Source organism: Dendrobates tinctorius, unplaced genomic scaffold (assembly GCF_039654945.1).
Source record: "Dendrobates tinctorius isolate UK_male_01 unplaced genomic scaffold, ASM3965494v1 ptg000775l, whole genome shotgun sequence".
Taxonomy (NCBI): Eukaryota; Metazoa; Chordata; class Amphibia; order Anura; family Dendrobatidae; genus Dendrobates; species Dendrobates tinctorius.
In genome coordinates this window covers 22,219-41,733 of record NW_027362415.1, presented here as the reverse complement: position 1 = coordinate 41,733, position 19,515 = coordinate 22,219, and the positions used below count along the sequence as shown (strand labels likewise).

Here is a 19,515-nt window from a genome sequence, read left to right as displayed (position 1 = left end):
AGGATGGCAACCATATTGAAAATCGCCAAGCTTTCACAAAAATATGAGTATATTTCTAAAATGAGGACATTTCAATTCTCTTAAAGAGGTTGACCACTACTTTTGTATTGGTTGTCTATCCTTAGGATAGGCAATAATGTCTGATTGGTGGAGGTGCGACACCAGACACCCCCAGCTGAACAGCTGATCTCGGTGCCGGACGGAACTGACCGGTTATGGAGCTGCACAGCTTTTTCTACTGTATGGTGGCCGCGGCCTGGTACTGCACATTCGCCCTGTATTCAAATCAATAGGTGGCAGTACAAGGCCACGGCCACTATACAGTAGAGGGAACTGTATGTTGCAGGTCCGTAAGTGGTCAGTTCTGGCCACCGCCAACACTGAGAACAGCTGAACGGTGGGAGGAGTGTTGGTTGTCGCACCCCTTCCAATCGGACATTGATAACCTATCTTAAGGATAGACAATCAATACAAAAGTAGTAGACAACTTCTTTAATTTACAGGTGATTTTTCTAGAGCAAAATGTAGAAAATGTAAACATCCATTCAAGATACACAACATTCTTTACTTAATAAATCTTTAACAACCTGGAAATAAAAAATGCTGGGCATCGTACTACATCTGACCTGGTATATGTATAGTATGTGAGCACATGGGCATAATACACCATAGTATACATTAGTTCCCGGCATATACACATTCATATATAGAAAAACACTGGAAGGATATTACTGTTGTAACTGGACCAGGAGCTCTTCTGTCGGTATAAATAGGGTGTGGGTCAGTATAAAATCATCCAACGCTAATTCTGATGGAGAGAAAAGAAGGATCATGTGAACTTGTATTAACGTAGCTCCCATATGCAGCCTCACAACACTTATTTGGCAATTTCCTTATATTGTAATCTATACCAATGTCTGATCATCAGTTATGAAACACAAATATGTACCTGTAGTGTGTGCCCTGGCATGTCATAGTCGGTAACATTCGGCACACCCAGTGACAGCATGTAGAGAAACGTGCTACCTGATCCCTCATTATAAGGACTATATGAAAACATCAGCAGAGCAAGATTACCTACAGTACACTCTACATCACAAAATGGCAAACCCTGTGTGATTCTGTTCCAAAAATCTAGTCAGGAGATCACTGTAGATTCTATACAGTATATACCCAGCACTGTGTGATCTTGTACTAGCAATTTACAGTCAGGAGATCACTGTATATTATATAGAAATCCAGCACTGTGTGATGCTGTCCTGATAATCTACAGTCAGGAGATCACTGTACATTATATAGAGATCCAGCACTGTGTGATCCTGTCCTGATAATCTACAGTCAGGAAATCACTGTACATTATATAGAGATCCAGCGCTGTGTGATCCTGTCCTAATAATCTACAGTCAGGAGATCACTGTAGATTATATAGAGATCCAGCGCTGTGTGATCCTGTCCTAATAATCTACAGTCAGGAGATCACTGTACATTACATAAAGATCCAGCGCTCTGTGATCCTGTTCTGATAATCTACATTCAGAAGATCACTGTACATTATATATGAGATTATATATACATATATATAAAGCTCTGGCAAAAATTAAGAGACCACTGCAAAATTTTCAGCTTGATTTTTCTCTTATATTTTTGAGTAAAATGTAAATTCTTCTTTTATTCTATAAACTACTGACAACAAGTCATCGAATTTCCAAGCAATATGTTTTGTATTTACTTTCAGAAAATGAGAAATGGTCAAAAGAACAAAAAAAAATGCAGTGCTTTCAGACCTCAAATAATGCTAAGAAAACAAGTTCAGAATCATTTAGAAACAACAATACTAATGTTTTAACACAGGAAGAGTTCAGAAATCAATATTTTGTGGAATAACCATGACTTTTAATCACAGCTTTCATGCTTTCCACCAGTCTTCACACTGCTTTTGGGTGATTATGCCACTCCTGCTACAAAAATTTAGGCAGTTCTTCTTTGTTTGATGGCTTGTGACTATCCAGCTTCCTCTTGATTACATTCCAGAGGTTTTCAATGGGGTTCAGGTCTGGAGATTGGGCTGGCCATGATGTCAGCACAAACTATCGGTCGACATTTGAATGAAATGAAACGCTATGGCAGGAGACCCAGGAGGACCCCACTGCTCACTCAGAGACATAAAAAAGCTAGACTGCAGTTTGCCAAAAGGTACGTGGGTAAGCCAAAATCCTTCTGGGAAAGTGTCTTGTGGAGAGCTGAGACCAAGATAGAGCTTTTTGGTAAAGAACATCATTCTACAGTTTACCAAAAATGAAATGAACCTATAAAGAAAAAACACAGTACCTACAGTTAAATATGGTGGAGGTTCACAGATGTTTGGGGTTGTTTTGCTGCCTGTGGCACTGCATGCCGTGATTGTGTGCAAGGCATCATGAAATCTGAAAATTACCAAAGGATTTGCGTCGTAATGTAGGGCCCAGTGCCAGAATGCTGGGTTTGAGTCCTAGGTCATGGGTCTTCCAGCAGGACAATGAACCCAAACATACTACAAGAAGCACCCAGAAATTAATGGAAAGTGCTTGAGAGCTCTGAAATTTCCAGCAATGAGTCAAAATCTAAATCCCATTGAACACCTGTGGAGAGATCTTAAAATTTCTGCTGGGATAAGGCGCCCTCTTTAATATAAGAGACCTGTAGCGGTTTGCAAAAAAAGAATGGTCCAAAATTCCAGTTGAGAGGTGTAAGGGTAGGTGCACACGGTGAGGAAACGCTGTGAGTTGGATACTGTGTACATGCGCATTATCCAACCCGCAGCGTCCAGATGTTACAGCATAGTGGATGGGATTTCAAGAAATCCCATGTCCACTATGTGTCCAGAGACGCCTCCGGCTTACCTGCTGAGACGGACACGGACATGTGGCGTGCCTTTCCAGACCGCAGCATGTCTATTTATCTTGCGGAGACGCGAGTCTCCGCAAAATAAATTTCACCAGTATAATGTATTGGACACGGTGAATCCGCACGGTTCAATGAACGCGGATTCAATGAACGCAGACATGTGCTGCGTCCAAAGTGCTGCCAATTACTGAACTTCTGCACATACCCTAAGGAGCTTGTGGATGGTTATAGGAAGCAATTGATTGCAGTTATTTATTCCAAAGGGTGTGTATATTAAGCTGAGGGTGCCAAGAATTTTGTCACACAGTGCTTAATATACATATAATGTATATTGATCTCCTGACTGTAGATTATCAGGACAGGATCACACCTTGCTGGGTATAGATTTAATATACAAGGATCTCCTGACTGTAGATTATCAGGACAGGATCACACAACGCTGGATCTCTGCATACACTGATGTCCTAACTATAGATTATGAGGACAGGATCCCACAGTGAAGGATCTCTATATAACTAGCAATGATCTCCTGACTGTAGATCTCCAGGATAGGATCACACAGTGCTGGATCTCTACAGCATGTACAGTGATCTCCTGACTGTAGATTATCAGTACAGAATCACACAGTGCTGAATCTCTATATTATGTACATTGATTTCCTGCCTGTAGATTATCAGGACAGGATCAGACAGTGCTGGATCTCTATATAATGTACAGTGATCTCCTGACTGTAGATTATCAGGACATGATCACACAGTGCTGGATCGCTATATAATCTACAGTAATCTCCTGACTGTAGATTATCAGGACAGGATCACATAGTGCTGAATCTCTATATAATGTACATTGATCTCCTGACTGTAGATTATCAGGACAGGATCACACATTGCTTGATCCCTATATGATGTACAGTGATCTCCTGACTGTAGGTTATCAGGACAGGATCACACAGAGCTGAATCTCTATATAATGTACATTGATTTCCTGACTATAGACTATCAGGACAGGATCACCCAGTGTGGGATCTCTATATAATGTACAGTGATCTCCTGACTGTAGATTATCAGGACAGGATCACAGTGCTGAATCACTATATAGTGTACAGTGATCTCCTGACTGTACATTATCAGGACAGGCTCACACAGTGCTGAATCTCTATATAATGTACAGTGATTTCCTGACTGTGGATTATCAGGACAGGATCACAGTGCTGAATCTCTATATAGTGTACAGTGATCTCCTGACTGTGGATTACCAGGACAGAATCACACAGCGCTGGATCTCTATATAATGTACAGTGATCTCCTGACTGTAGATTATCAGAACAGGATCACACAATGCTGGGTATATATGTAATGTACAAGGATCCTCTGACTGTAGATTATCAGGACAGTATCACACAGTGCTGGATCTCTACTGTATATAGTGTATAGTGATCTCCTGACTGTAGATAATCAGGAAAGGATCACACAGTGCTAGATCTCTATATAATATACAGTGCTCTCCTGACTGTAGATTAGTCAGGAGATTACTGTATATCATATAGAGATCCAGCTGTGTGATCCTGTTCTAATAATCTATAGTCAGGAGATCCTTGTATGTAGAGATCCAGCTGTGTGATTCTGTTCTAATAATCTAACAGGAGATCCTTGTGCATAGAGATCTAGCTGTGTGATCTCTTCTAATAATCTATAGTCAGGATATCCTTGTATGTAGAGATCCAGCTGTGTGATCCTGTTCTAATAATCAGGAGATCCTTGTACATAGAGATCCAGCTGTGTAATCTGTTCTAAAAATCTATATAGTCAGGAGATTCTTGTATATAGAAATCCAGCTGTGTGATCCTGTCCTAATCACAGGCAGAAGATCTAGAAATCCATCGTAGCTTTTGTCACCTAAGATGCTTGTTATAAGGGAAATAGGGTGCCACTTGCACAAAATAAAACCTTTTGGATAGATGGATATTTTGACTAGAAAAGGTTAAATCTCTCTTTCTCCCATGTGTTGCAGTGACAGTCCTTACTGCCCACGCAGCAGCTCGTTAGTAACAGAGTAGGACAGGCCCACAGTGCCACTAAAGGCCTTAATAATAGCTCCACATTGCAAGTGGCAACATGAAAATGGGGGTAAGGCATATAATTTAACCCGTACAATAAATACCAGTTCTATTCTAGTAAACAAACCAGTCTAAATATGCCAATTCTATAAGGTATTCATGCAGGTATTAATGGGGGTGTCGCTTGTTACGGCGCCCTGTATGTTAGCGCCATGTATTGACATGCAGCCATTTCTCGGTACAGTAGAGTTCAGTTTTCACAGGAATAGTCAGTTCGCTTGATTTGCTGATTGAAGTGATGGGGGTGGGAATGAGGGGGGAGGGGACGTTCATGGGAACTTCAAGTCTGTTTTCAACCTGCTCTGCAATCTGTTCTGAGAAATGCTGTATATATGTAGGGATGGCAGGCTCCGTGCAAATTTTTTCCAATCATAACATTACATTGGTATTCGTTCGATACAAACATGATTCCAAATACGGTAAAATCCATACGGGTACATTCAGACCTAGCGTGTGAGATGACGTTTTTGCTACCCAGCGAAGACCGGAGAGACAGAAAACCATGTGCTGTTTCACCAAGAGTTGCTGCAGTTTTGATGAGCCGCACCCCTGCTAAATAGGACTGAGACCCAAATACTATGATGGAATAAACTGCAAATTTGTACGCCTCTAGATAAATGGCTGGGTGTATGGCTTCACAGGATGGCACTGATAACCGATTCTAAGCAGGTCTAATCCACTTACGGTATGTTCACACAGGGCAGACGCTCTACCCGAAAATTAACCTGTGGTCCGTATTTCAATTTTGTAGGGTGGTCATTTACTCTGGAGATTTTCATTAACAGATTTCACGCTTTGCAATAAATGTGGTGAAATCTGCAAGAAATTAAGACTGCACTCTGCCGCCTATTTGTCATGGGTTTGATGCAAAATCCGCAGCAGATATTTTTTTCCTGCTAACATTACGCCCATTTTGGAGCATTTACGTAGGAATTTCTACAGTGGAAATGTCTCATGGGGACGCCGGCTTAGGGATCAGGAAGACGGTCTGAGCACGGACCACTGATGCCCGGACTGACCTTGGGTCTCCTGACCGGAGCGTGACAGCTTCATGTATTTCTATGATACTGTCAACGCTTGGGTCAGGAGAGCCGCGGCCAGTCCGTGCAATGCAATCTAATCTTGGTCCGATTAGCACGGACGCCTGAATGATCCCTTATAGTCACAAATTCGCCAGATATCAGTCCAGTGGGTTGATTTACAAGATTATTGATCCACTAATAATCTCTATCTATTCTTTTACTAGATTCACATAATGTTAGGGGTCATCTTTCAGGATATGCCAAAAAAAAGCTCTTTTTCTGTTTGGTCAAAATTCGTTGCTTGTCTGTTGACTCAGATCTTTGGCCACGTGACCACTATCACCCTAACCTAAGTCTTTCGTATCCAAAGTATAGGCTACAACTGCCAGATTGATGGAGGAACAACCAGTGAGGCCCCTACCTCATAGCCAGGGATTATCACAAGAGGACTAGTAAATCTGCTGCCATGTAGTCCTCCTCAATCACGAGCTCTGTATAACCCCGCCCACCACAGCTGATTGGTAATTTTCTGTGTACACTGTGCATAGGCAGAAATCTGCCAATCAGTGGTGAGGGCAGGGTTATACAGAGTAGATCTAGAGTAGATAAAACAGGGAATTTTTCAAAGCTGCCGTAAGCAGCCCAGTATGTTATAGTACGCTGGAATCAATATCAGCCCCTACATTATACTGCTCTCAGCAGGGGCGTAACAGTTGCTGTCGCAGATATGACCGTGACCAAGTCTGTGGGAGGAAGGCTGTCACAGATGTGTCAGAGGCAGCAGACCGTTGCACTGCATCTGTCTGCAGAAGGTCGCAGTTGTTTGCTTTGCAGACTAGTGGCCACCTCCCCTGGTGCTAATGACCACACCTGGACCTGGGTGTTTATTACTCCCTACTTCCTCTTGGGAAGTGTGAGTATTATATCCTATTGCACTTCTCTTTTGAAACTTGGAGCTGTAGCAGTCTGCTAGCGTCGTCCTCTTTGAGTTTGGAGGGCATCGGCGTTTTTCTCTGAGTCTACTCAAGCTAATTGTCCCCCTGGTTTCAGTTATCCTCACTGTCTTTAGTGTTAGTGGGATTGACTATCGTTCATCCTGTCCTTCCTGATGTAGGGCTTATCGCCAGGGTTGCACAGAGACTAGGTATCCTGCTCGGTGATAGGTGTGGAACCTATATAGGAATGGTAGGAGAGACAGGGTGACATTATATCAGTCTAGGGGTCTCCACTTTCACCTTCCCTAGTGTTTGGTTCCCCTTCCCTTATCCCTTTGTGTTGCATTTAGTCTATCCTACACTGTGCATGACAAGGGCTCACTGACGATAGCGGATATTACAGCAGGATGTGCATCTGAGGACACACATTCAGTAAAATGTATTACAGCACTTGACGTCGGCATGTCTGTCACAGGCAGCGCACAGCATCATACGGCGCCCGTACGGCAGGCAAGCCAGAATCAGCTGTCAGCCTCTGCACCAGTTATGGAGGAGCATGCCACATGTCGCGGGAGTGGGGGAAGGTAAGAAGAATTGTTTATTTTTTTTATGTGTCAGAGAAGAGCAGCAGAACGGAAGAAATCATTCCTGGAAGGGGCCCAGCATGCGAGACATACCCGAAAGGGGCCCAGGATGGGGGACATTATTTCAGGAACGGGTCCAGGATGGGGACATTATTACAGGATGAAGACATTACTATAGGATGGGGGACATTATTACATGGGAGCAAACACGTATGTCTTTATAGGATCTAGTACACTACAAGGGCCCGTACATCTGACCAACATGCACGTGGGGGCCCAGGTTCAAATTTTGCACCGGAGCCCCTCAGACTCTAGTTACACCACCGGCTCTGAGATGGGGCAGCAAAAACCCAATGAAACATTCCCCTTAAGTTGGACATATACATTAATCCCGAATTTAGCAAAAGCGATAATATTCACAAATTTCATTCATCAAGGGAAATTTAAAAATGAGTGTTCCCACCTATTTTCTGCAGACCTCTAGAGCCGTAGTCCAGCAGCAATAACTGCAGCGAATATACAGTATACCACTGAGGATATCATTGAGAAGAAGGTGCAGGGAAGCCGCACATTTCTCCCTTTTGCTTAGCAAAGAGTGAAACTCCCACTTACATCTGAAATCCACAGCTCCTGACAATTTACACTGTGGCTATATTTTTCAGCATGTGCATGAGATTAATAAAAACATAGCAGATTTTCTGCAAGCATTTACTCAACAGAAAAGTCTCTATGTTTTTGTACTGTGGGAACTTGACTGCTATTTGCCAGTCTAGAATCATTTTTCTTAAAGAATGTTACCAGAATCTAATTGTCAAAAATGGACAAAATTGTGTATGGCTGCTGTGAAACTGTAAATTCAAAGGTTGTTCAACCACCAACCTACTCTTATGAAATGTGTATCTCCACTTTTAGCCATAAGGCTGCATTCACATATCCATGTGTCATGGTTCGAGTCCCTCAACGTTAACTCAACTGCCTCATAGGCATATATGAAGCCGTCAAGTTCGGGTCAGGAGACCCACAAAAAGTCTGTGTATCACGACTGGTACTTGGACCGCAACCCACGGATTTGTGACTTTGCCCTTATGAAGATCTTTAGGTGCCGCATTGGCCTTCAAGTCAATTAGCCATACACATGAAAAAATCCACTTACATATCGAAAACACCATTAATGAACCTCTCTGGCGAAAAAGTAACTCCTTATAGTGGTTATCTCTGTTTCTATTTTATGCTGGGGTCCTGGGTTCAAATCCCACCAAGGACAACATCTGCGTGGAGTTTGTATGTTCTCCCCGTGTGTGTGTGTTTCCTCCCACACTACAAAGACATACTGATAGGAACTCTAGATTGTGAGCCCCAATGGGGACAGCGATGATGTCTGTAAAGCGCTGTGGCATATGATAGCGCTATATAAGTGAGTAAAGTAAGCACATACTATTCTAGATTATCACCTTTCTAAACAGAAGGTGGCATGGAGTGGAGATACTTGCGAGATCTTTAATAACCAGCGAGCCTGTGGGGCGAAAAGTAGTTTGAGCAAATCTCAGTTTATGAGTTTTGCCTGAAGTTTTCCTTCAAATCTCTATACCTTGCTACAACCAGAAATATTCTATAACTAGAGATGTCTTAAGCTAAGCTCCCACTATGAGCTTTTGCTGAATTTGTTACACTGTGTATTTTTTTTCTGAGCTAAAAACACAGCATATGACATTTCCAGCAAAGTGAATGGGATTTATAGAAATCTCATGACTCCTGTGCTGCCTTTTTGCAATCCACAATATGGCAATTTCTCTTGTGAGGACGCTGGAATCGCACTAGATGCGGAAAATCCATAAGTAAAAAAATGCATAAGCATTTTTAGTGTGTTTTTGCTGCAGAAACACACTAAAGACACATGTAATCAACACATGACTGTATCCCACCTTGGACTGGCTCACCGGAGAGTAGGAGAATTCCCAGGTGGGCCCATGTCAAGGAGTGCTGATAAAAGCAGTGCTAAGGCTAGTTTCACACTAGCGTTCTCAGGCGCAGTGCAGGGCCGCCGCTAAGCCCCGCCCCCTCCGGTCAGTTCATCCTCTGATCGTATGACGCTGAATGCGATCAGTGTACTCTATATTTAGCGTTGGGTACACTGACCGTGCGCTGGTCGTACGCTGGTATGATTTTGCTGGCGCTGCGCCCTTTTGGCGCTGCACCCAGTGCACAGAAACGCGCTGTGTTGCATACCAGCAATCATACCAGCGCACGACCAGCGCACGGTCAGCGTACCCAACGCTAAATATAGGGTACACTGATCGCATGCAGCGTCATGCGAACAGAGGAGGAAGTGACCGGAGGGGGCATGGCCGGGGGCGGGGCTTAGCATCGGCCCTGCACTGCGCCTGAGAACGCTAGTGTGAAACTAGCCTAATACACTTGATTTAATATTTACAGAGAAATTAATCATCAACAGTAGGTAGGTCCTTAGATTCTATGTTACTGGTGGGTCCTTGCCAGCCCAGTCTGTCACTGAATGTATTAATAAAGTATTGTCAAAGCCAAATACCAGGAAGTATCAAAAACAGAGCAGCTTTATATAAAACATGACACACCAAAAATAGACAAAAACTGCAGTGTCAAAAACACAATAGAATCATAGAATCATAGAATCGTAGAGTTGGAAGGGACCTCCTGGGCCATCTGGTCCAACCCCCTGCTCAAAGCAGGATTCGCTAAATCATCCCAGTCAGATGTCTGTCCAGCCTCTGTTTGAAGACTTCCATTGAAGGAGAACTCACCACTTCTCGTGGCAGCCTGTTCCACTCATTGATCACTCTAACTGTCAAAAAGTTTTTTCTAATATCTAATCTGTGTCTCTTCCCATTCAGTTTCATCCCATTGCTTCTAGTCTTTCCTTGTGCAAATGAGAATAAAGTTGATCCTTCTACAATGTGACATCCCTTTAGATATTTGTAGACAGCTATTAAGTCTCCTCTCAGTCTTCTCTTTTGCAAACTAAACATTCCCAAATCCTGCAACCTTTCCTCATAAGACAGGGTTTGCAGACCGGTCACCATTCTGGTCGCTCTTTTCTGAACTTGCTCCAGTTTGTTGATGTCTTTTTTAAAATGTGGTGCCCAAAACTGGACACAATATTCCAGATGAGGTCTGACCAAAGAGGAGTAATAAATTCAATAAAATTCAATAGCAATAAAAATTCATGTAAAAAATGCTCTCACAAATGCAATGAGAAAAAACACAAGTAACCTAATTTAGCTAATATGTGCAGAAATGCTGCAGACATTGGGGATGTAGCTTTAGGGTATGTGTACACAACGTCTTTCATACCCCGGTGCACCCGCTGAGTGTTTGAAGCGGAAGGTGCTTCAGGACAGCGCTAGCAGCATTTTTCCTGGAGCGTTTTCTTTAGTGTGTTTTTGGTCGTTTTTGCGGTGTCTTTGCCACTGGCGTTTCTTGTAACTGTATATATAAACTAATGGGCAGTGACCGCCAGAAGAATGGTTCGGTCACTTCTATTAGCCGCTTCACAGATTTCGAAGCCTGAAGAGGTTAAAAGGCACCCAGAGCCCCCATTATCAGTATAATGACAAATAAAGCTTCCCAAATAAATAACACTGAGGCAATATACCTAGATCCAAGGGATCCTACCTTAACTACCTTCATTATTCGCATTCCCATCTCACTATCACATCCAGCTTCAAGCCCCCTCTATCTGGCAGTATCATCCTATGTTCAGTTTAGCATTTATCTCTCCAACCCCAGTGTCAGTATCTGCTCATCTGTGAGGGGCTACTCACAAAAGTCACCTCTGGAGACCTGCTCTTCATAGCTGTTTGTTAAACCTGGTACTTAATGCACCAAGCTGACAGGCAGCCGTGAGCCACACATCATGGGCCCTCAAGCCACCGGTTGGAGACCCCTGTCCTAACTAAAGCCTCATTCAGATGTCCGATTTTTGCGTACAAGTGCTCTTCACCGATCTCATTTGCACTTGTGATGGTCTATGGGGCCATTCACATGTCCGTGATTTTTCACGGACTAAGAGATCGACAGAAAATCGCAAAGACTCATCTGATTTTGATCGGAGGATCGACTAAAATCGACCATGCAAGTCTATGGGTCCGTGAAAAAAATCGTACCGCACTCAGATGCCGATTTTCATGACCTGTTGCATAGGAGACCGTGGAGAAACGTATTTTTTCTCCATGAACGAGAAGAACGGGTGGCACTGGGACCAGTTTCTGATCAAAGTAATGGGTCAGTTACTCTCATACGTGAGGTAACTGGCCGTCTGAATGAGGCCACAGTCAGAAGGGTGACCACACCGGGAGCAGTAAATTTAAAAGCAGAGTTACGCAACCCACAGCTTACATTGACAGACATCAATCCTATCATTTCTTACTTATCCAGTTCTGGTTACTAGGCTTAGCATCTGTGTTTTAATCAGACCTAAAAATATCACTCTTAGCCCTCCATATAAATCAGAGGCCCTGACACCAGCGTGCTAAACCAGTCAAGGCATCACCGAAAGATTACACATTGACACCTGCATGGGGTTGTGCCAGTGAGCATTATTTGACGGTAAATCTGTTTTTCCCTACAATTTTTGCTTTCCAGAGGAGTTCCTATATTTCTATTATACAGAATCTGAAAGATTCCAGAATACAGTGTTCCCAATGGAATTACTGTGCACATGAGCCATTAAGGGGTATTTTCATATTCTATGGGGAAAACCTGGTGACAGGTTCAGTATAGGGTTAAAATTGCAAAGTGCTTGTACAATCACTCTGAAGAAGAGAATATTTTTATAATTTTATTGTTACCGCCCATTGCCTAGGTTACTGGCCACCGCTGCAGCCTAGAAGCAGTGGCCGAACAGTCGTTGGGCTTTAGGGTATGTGCACACGTTGCGGATTCGTCTGCGGATCCGCAGCGGATTTTGCCCCGCGGATCGGCAGCAGTTTTCCATGCGGTGTACAGTACCATGTCATCCCATGGAAAACAAAAACCGCTGTGCACATGCTGCGGAAAAATCCGCGCGGGAACGCAGCGGTTTATTTTCCGCAGCACGTCAATTCTTTTTGCGGATTCCGCAGTGTTTTTACACCTATTCCATTCTAGGAATCCGCAAGTGTAAAAATCCACTAGAAATCCGCAGGCATTTTGACCTGCAGATTCTGCAGATTCCACGTGGAAAAATCCGCAGACGAATCTGCAACGTGTGCACATACCCTTACTCCGATAAAGCTTGTATGCGCTGCTCTGAAGCAGGCCAAATCGCTGGAGCACACCGATAGCTCCCGATCCGGCCACAATCAGTGTCTCTGAGCACTTCTGATGCTGCAGAGGAAAAACTGCCTCTGCTTGCAACACAGTTCAGGTCAGCAGCAATGATGCCATGGGAACGCTCTGCCGCTGTCAAGCAGGAAGCTGGGAGTCAGGGTAGTGTTGTGCTCCAGAAGAGAGATGACACAACCCCGTTAAAGCGTTTTCTCAAATAGGAGTCATCAATTCAGAGGCACCCCCAGCAAATAGCTGATTTTATCAAAGTGCAGTGTAGTAAGCTCCTCCCTATGATGTTCATATACCCAAAAACAGCATATGTGCAAGGGTCGCCTTGAGGAGAAAACTCTTGATGAGAACCTGGAATCTCTTCTGATATGTCTGCTTTAGTAAACAAGTTCCCTAAAAAAAAATGAACAATTTTGGAGCATCTAATGTATTAACAGTTTGACAACTGGGTGTTATTATTCTTCTTGTCAAAGGGGTGTGTCCATACACGGTCTGACACTGATTGGACAATATCCCAACCCCCAACTGTGTTTGCATACCCTTCTAGAAGGAAAAACAGGAGGAACGGCACAACCAAGAATTAGAAGAAAATGCTACAGAATAGTTGTATTATATAAAATACTATTCCATACTAAACAGATATGACAGGTAACAGGCCTTCTTCAAGGACTTAAAGGGATAATGCAATATATTTTTTTTTTTTTTTCAAAATTCAGGAAATGTGATGAAACAAGCCACCAACGCTGTGGTCCCTGATGGTCAATGTATAATTTTGGCCCGATATTATTCTTAGGATTTTTCTCTCCACTGTCATCTTTGCATGTTTTTATTTGAAATATCAGAACAGATAAAATCAAATGTGAGATTTTTGTTAGCGGATCCTGCTAATTTCATCATAATCCACCGCCATAGTCACGTCTAGCTAGACTACTCTGACAAGGCTGGATGTTTCCCCTGGATAAGCGGCACCAGAAGGGTAAGGAAGCCTCTTGTTAACTCTTCAAATTATAGCTCTGGAAGTTCACAGGAAATTGATTTCCTCTAGACCCGTCATAGTTTGACCAAATGATCCTATGGGTAAGCAATATACATACGACCCTGACTGTAAATATATTTTCTTTTACAAGCATGGTGGTAAAGCTCTGTTCACATTGACATCATGGCTTCTGTTCATAATGGAAGTCATCGCGCTTTGACACAGACCCATCAGTAATCCCTTGGATCTGTTGGGTGATGTATCTCCGAAACTCTGAAATAACCCACCAACACACCAAAAGTGTAAAATCATCTATGATTATAGGTTATACAAGAGAACGAAAAGAGTTTTCCAGGACTTTTACATCGATGGCCTATCCATGGGAACGTTTATCAACGCGGGTGTTCGCCTGGGAGGGATTACACCTTTAATCAGCTGATCAGCAGGACCACCACCAACCTGATATTACTGGCTTATCCTTAGGATAGGCGATTAGTATTAAAATCCCCCAAAAAAACTTTAAAGGGATTGTCTCATTTTATTATATGGGTAAAATTGCTTGTAAAAAAAGGAGCTTTGCAAATTATCTATTGTTCTCAAGAGCAAAGGGATTTTTCATTCTGTAGTGCACAGTTTGTGACCAAAGTGAGGTCTCTGGTGTACTAGACAAGGAGTACACTACACACTTGTAAGCTTTTTGCTATAGAGCTTGTAAGGGCTGCTCTGAAGCTGGTCGGATCACTACAAAGCTGCCCTGCCAGGAGCATGGTAACGCGCACAGTTCCTACCATGCAGCCATACCGAACTGTCAGTCTTCAGGAGCACACCATTCCATGGCAAGCAGGAAGCCAGGAGGCTGGGGAGAGCTGCGCTCCTGAAGATGGAAACATCAGACAACCCTTACATGTCTTCATCGTGTAATTGATGAATTGTGATGTTTCAACTAGAAATTGTCAATGAGAACCATTAATAAGCGATAATGACAATTTTCCCCGTGAAAATCCCAAGAACCACTAATTCTAATACCAGTCACTGATCGGAGTAATCACATTCATAGATTTTTTTTATTACCATAGTTGGCAGTCATTTTCTAATAGCAATAATGACTACCAGCTTTTTGGGACTATTTTAGCCTAATCCAAGTTTTTACTATTATTTGTCATCACAGAAAACAAAAAAAATCTATGTCCCAATTAGGAAATTGGAAAACCAGAGAAACTGGGAGTCAGTGGTTTTGATCCGATGCCTCCTCTCTTCCTTCAACCACTGTCCTCCTTCCCTGTTTCATGTGGATGATGCATCAGGACAGAGCAAAGTACTGTTCCAGGAAAGGTCAAAGAGCGCCAATCACCCAGAAGTAAAGGCGGAGCATGCCCAGTACAATACTTTGATCTGCCTTCAGTAGGGCAGGCAGAAGTGCGCCGGCGCAGGGAAACGATGGGGGACACTGTATGGATGATGTAGGATAAGCCCATCGGATGGGACCGTGCTGACTGTGAGTATAATAAAAGGTCTTTTTTGGGATCTGCGGACCAGATTGGGGACATTTTACCAGTATTCTAGTATGCTGTAAAAAAGGCCTTAAAGGTGGTGGCCGTACTATATAACTTTATATGGGGAAAACTTGGTGACAGGTTCAGTATAATTTATGGTTGGAAGGCCTGCAATTAGTCATTGCATGACGGTCCATAGTTTCAAAACTACAGAGGTTTTCTGGTTTTGGAAGACTCCTCTCTCCCTGCTGCAATTTGTGAAACAAAAAAAAGCTGTGTTTACTCACCCTCCCCGGGTCCATCACTGAGTCTCTACCTCTGCTCCCAATGTCTGTTATTGTTTTCAGCGCTGAAGCCAATAACTGAGCTCAGGGGCTCTGCTTAAGTTCATGGCACGAGTCACCCAGAACCGCTGAGCTCACCGATTGACTGCAGCGCTTTCGATGTGATGATTCGATGTGATATCAGCGCTCCAGATAATAATAGACACAGGAAACAATGGTATAGACTTAGTATTGAACCTGGGGAGGGTGAGTAAAACAAAGTTTATTTAAAAAAAAGACAAAAAAAAAAGCAGTGGATGATCAATAATGCAATGTGAGGCGCGCCTGATTCCACTGCGCAGGCGCGAAACTTCCAGCATGTATGGAAGAACTCCATTTACATTCTTTTAGAGGTAATGGGCATGGTTTATAAGGCAAAAAAACTGGTGACAGGTTTCCTTTAAGTAAAGTTTAACTATGAAAAGTTGTCAAGAATGAGATTTTCCTGCAGTCATCGTCAGTCTCGACACACAAGCATAAGACTTTGTCCTGAATAACATCCCTAATTTAAAAGAGGGATATTTCATTTTAAAAACATATATCACCTGTCCACTTGATTGGGGAAATATGATAGATCTGTGGGGGTATGACCATTGGGACCTCCACGATTGGCAGAACTGGGGACCCTGCTCACCACTTCCCCCCCAGCTGCCTGACTCCAGCAAGGAGGAGCTTGGATGGAGCTTTGGGTGAACATGTGCTCTGCTCCTCCATTCCAAATCTGTGGGACTCACAAAAACTGCAAAATGGATCTGTCCATTGGTCCGGTAGTGCCTGCAGTTTGGCAGCAGACACCAATTATCACCTTCACTTTACATGGCAGATTGTTCTGAACCTTTTAACACTGAATACATATCAGATTGACGTCTTGCAGTAGTCCATGTTGGTTCAGTGCGCAGTAATATGTGGGTCATAGTGGCCATCACTAGCACGTTACAGGTCAGCATCTCTGGGGATATTGTATGTTTTCCATGTGTTTGTGTTCTTCTCCAAGACTGGACTTCTACATCATAGAGGAAAATTGTCTTCCTATGAAATTAGCATAAAAGGCAGCTAAGAACTCAGTGTAGATAGGAACATATACACCCGTGAGCCTCTAACCATCCCTAGATACGTGGGATACCGAACAGGTATTGTTATTTCCTACGGGACGTCATATACCAGTTTGTGACACACAAAGTGAATCACCGGCTTCATAACAACAAGACATCATCATCACCATATAATATGCAGAACATGTTCACTAATCCTCTATGTGTCAAGCATAGTCCTCATTTCTGGAAATTCCATTATTCATGGTCCAGGCATAAAGTATCATTTGTACCATCCCATTTATACATCATCCATTTTGAGCCTTAACCCTTTACTTACCAGCTGCATCGCTCAGTCTAGGCGCAGTCAGTAACTGGTCCAGAACTCTGCCCAAGAGGGCTTCTGAAGTATCCGGGGCAAGAAGTGGTCCAGGAGGGGTAAGGGACCATCCAACAGACCCTGGCGGTGGTGTCAAAGGCTCTGAAGGTGACAGTTCATCAGATGAGAAGGAGAGTGGTGAGCGTAGTCCATCAGGCAGCTCTAGGCAGTCATGAGAAGGTTGTGGAGCTCCAGATGGGTCTTCTTCAACTTTTTCACCACTGGAGGAATCTCCCGGGGTATCACGCAGAAATGAGGGCAAAATTTTGGACACACTTTGCCTACGGTGTAAATTTCTGGGACCTGACAGATGGGAGCTCTGCTTCTTTAAGAATTTCTCCAAAGGCTTCATGGTTTGAGGGTGCAAATGGATGAAAATGGAAATGTAGGGGGCAGAGCCCCCCCAAACATACGAGGCACTAGTAGACAGAAGGTTTACCGGGCACCAAGGAGCAGAACATGAATGTACAGAAGAAGCTACTAATGGAAATAGGTTCCTTTTATCAAAAAGAGGAGGTCACTCAAACACAAGATCCTGGATGTAGGGAAAATGTCCACCCGGTTAACTCAGTGCACATCGAAGGAATATCCTGATGATAAATGAAAGACTATTACACAAAAATAACCAGACTGTTCAAAAATATACAAAATATCAGAAGTGCATGGGAGGATATAGGACCCAGACTTGAAATACCCTCCAAAAACAGAGCAAGGTCAGGACCCAGCAATGGTCAAAGCATGGGCCCCATATGCCGGCAATATAAAGTGAGTGCAATGATATCGATAGCAAATAAAATGGGAATGGGATGGGAAGTGTTAGCGCCTGGAGGGTTGTAGGCAGGAGATTGGTGGCCTCACTATCTTACCCACTGCCCATGTCTGTAGTCAGCAGGTGCCAGACGCTCTCCGCACTGACGGACAGACAGCACCTGTCTCTGCTGCTGTCTCTGCACTGGTCTCCAGCTGTCTCAGCTTGTAGGCTCCATGCACAATGCTCTCTGTAGTCACAGCAATGAGGATGCCCAGTCCTCCACCTGGCAGCTCTTCTGCAGTCTAGTGCCCAGTGCCCTCTCCTCTTCCTCAGACTGTCTCCCCTCTTGCCCCCCGCCTCCTTTGTTCCCCCTCCGCTTTTCTTTGCTTCTTCCCTGGCTTCCAAGAGGAGGGAGGGGGAGAGAAGCAGAGGGAGGGGTGTTAGGGGGATGCTTAATTAAAAGCTGTGATCCTGACAGTACAGAAGCCGTGTGTGAGGAGGCATGTGCCGTGTGATGTGGAATATCCAATGTTAGCTGCCCCCTCCCCTATTCTATGTGTAATGTGGGGGTGTGCGCTGCACCCTAGCTTATGAGGAGGGTCTCCCTGTACAGGGGAGGAGGGACCCACAATGATGAGAGGTCCCTGGATGTGTGGGGGGGCAGGGACAGTCACTGTGTGCATGCGTGTGTCCCTTCCCTCATCTCTCCCCTCCCTCCATATTTACCTGTCTCTGCACCCTCCCTCTGTGGGCAGCTGTGTCCCCAGCCTCACACCTCTCACAATGCGCCACCTCCTCTGTAGTAACAGGAGGACCAACACATACAATTAACCCTTCTCTATAGACACATGGACCCCATGTTCTCTCATAAAGGAACACCCAAATGCACCCTGGGCCTTTATGGATACGCCATTACCCCTGCATTACACACACTAAGGTACTTAAAAAAATATTGACAGGTTGCCACCTAGACTCACATACTACACCTGCCCATAATGGATCCCCAGACACATGGCACCAACCAAACACAGAACTCTCCGCCATCTCACCAAATATACGTCTTGTAACCTATTACTACATAATGTCCCATTTCCCACCAATATTATATGCCCATGTATATGTATTGATTACAGGTATTCTACTGCCTATAGTTTTACTGCCGGTGCCCAGTCCTTAACACTGATGCCCTCCCCACACAGGTTCCAGTTTGGCATGCTACCCCCTCCCCTATGGCTCTGTTGTCACTTTTTCCCCAGATCACCTCCATACATCGCCGCGATCCTGTCTTCCTTCTTCCCTGATGTGACAGCCTCCCCTCCCCCTATCCTAAGTCCAGGTACAGGCCAGGGTGTGAGTCACCCACGTGCTGCACGCCCAGCAGACACCTCCTGCTCCAAATAGTGTGCATGTATAGTGATAGGAGGAGATATAGGGGAGGATATATGGAGTAATAGGAGGAGATATAGGGGAGGTTATATGGAGTAATAGGAGGAGATATAGGGAGGTTATATGGAGTAATAGGAGGAGATATAGGGGAGGTTATATGGAGTAATAGGAGGAGATATAGGGGAGGTTATATGGAGTAATAGGAGGAGATATAGGGGAGGATGTATGGAGTAATAGGAGGAGATATAGGGAGATTATATGGAGTAATAGGAGGAGATATAGGGGAGGTTATATGGAGTAATAGGAGGAGATATAGGGAGATTATATGGAGTAATAGGAGAAGG

At 43.8% G+C, this 19,515-nt stretch overlaps 1 protein-coding gene across 4 annotated transcripts; it reads right to left on the bottom strand.

Annotated features, from left to right (window-relative positions):
• Positions 1–666: 666 nt before the first annotated feature.
• LOC141080213 (rap guanine nucleotide exchange factor-like 1) lies at positions 667–19,172 on the bottom strand. 4 transcript variants are annotated; one of them, XM_073565441.1, is made up of 3 exons: positions 19,149–19,172; positions 16,996–17,624; positions 667–808 (listed from the first exon to the last, which is right to left on the bottom strand). In XM_073565441.1, the coding sequence occupies exons 2-3, from the start codon at positions 17,384–17,386 to the stop codon at positions 729–731; spliced, it is 471 nt and encodes a 156-aa protein (XP_073421542.1). In that variant the 5' UTR covers positions 17,387–17,624; positions 19,149–19,172; the 3' UTR covers positions 667–728. The 4 variants fall into 4 exon arrangements, with proteins under 4 accessions (XP_073421542.1, XP_073421540.1, XP_073421541.1 ...); XM_073565439.1 differs by lacking the exon at positions 19,149–19,172 and adding an exon at positions 19,047–19,140; XM_073565440.1 differs by lacking the exon at positions 19,149–19,172 and adding an exon at positions 19,055–19,107.
• Between the last annotated feature and the right edge of the window lie 343 nt (positions 19,173–19,515).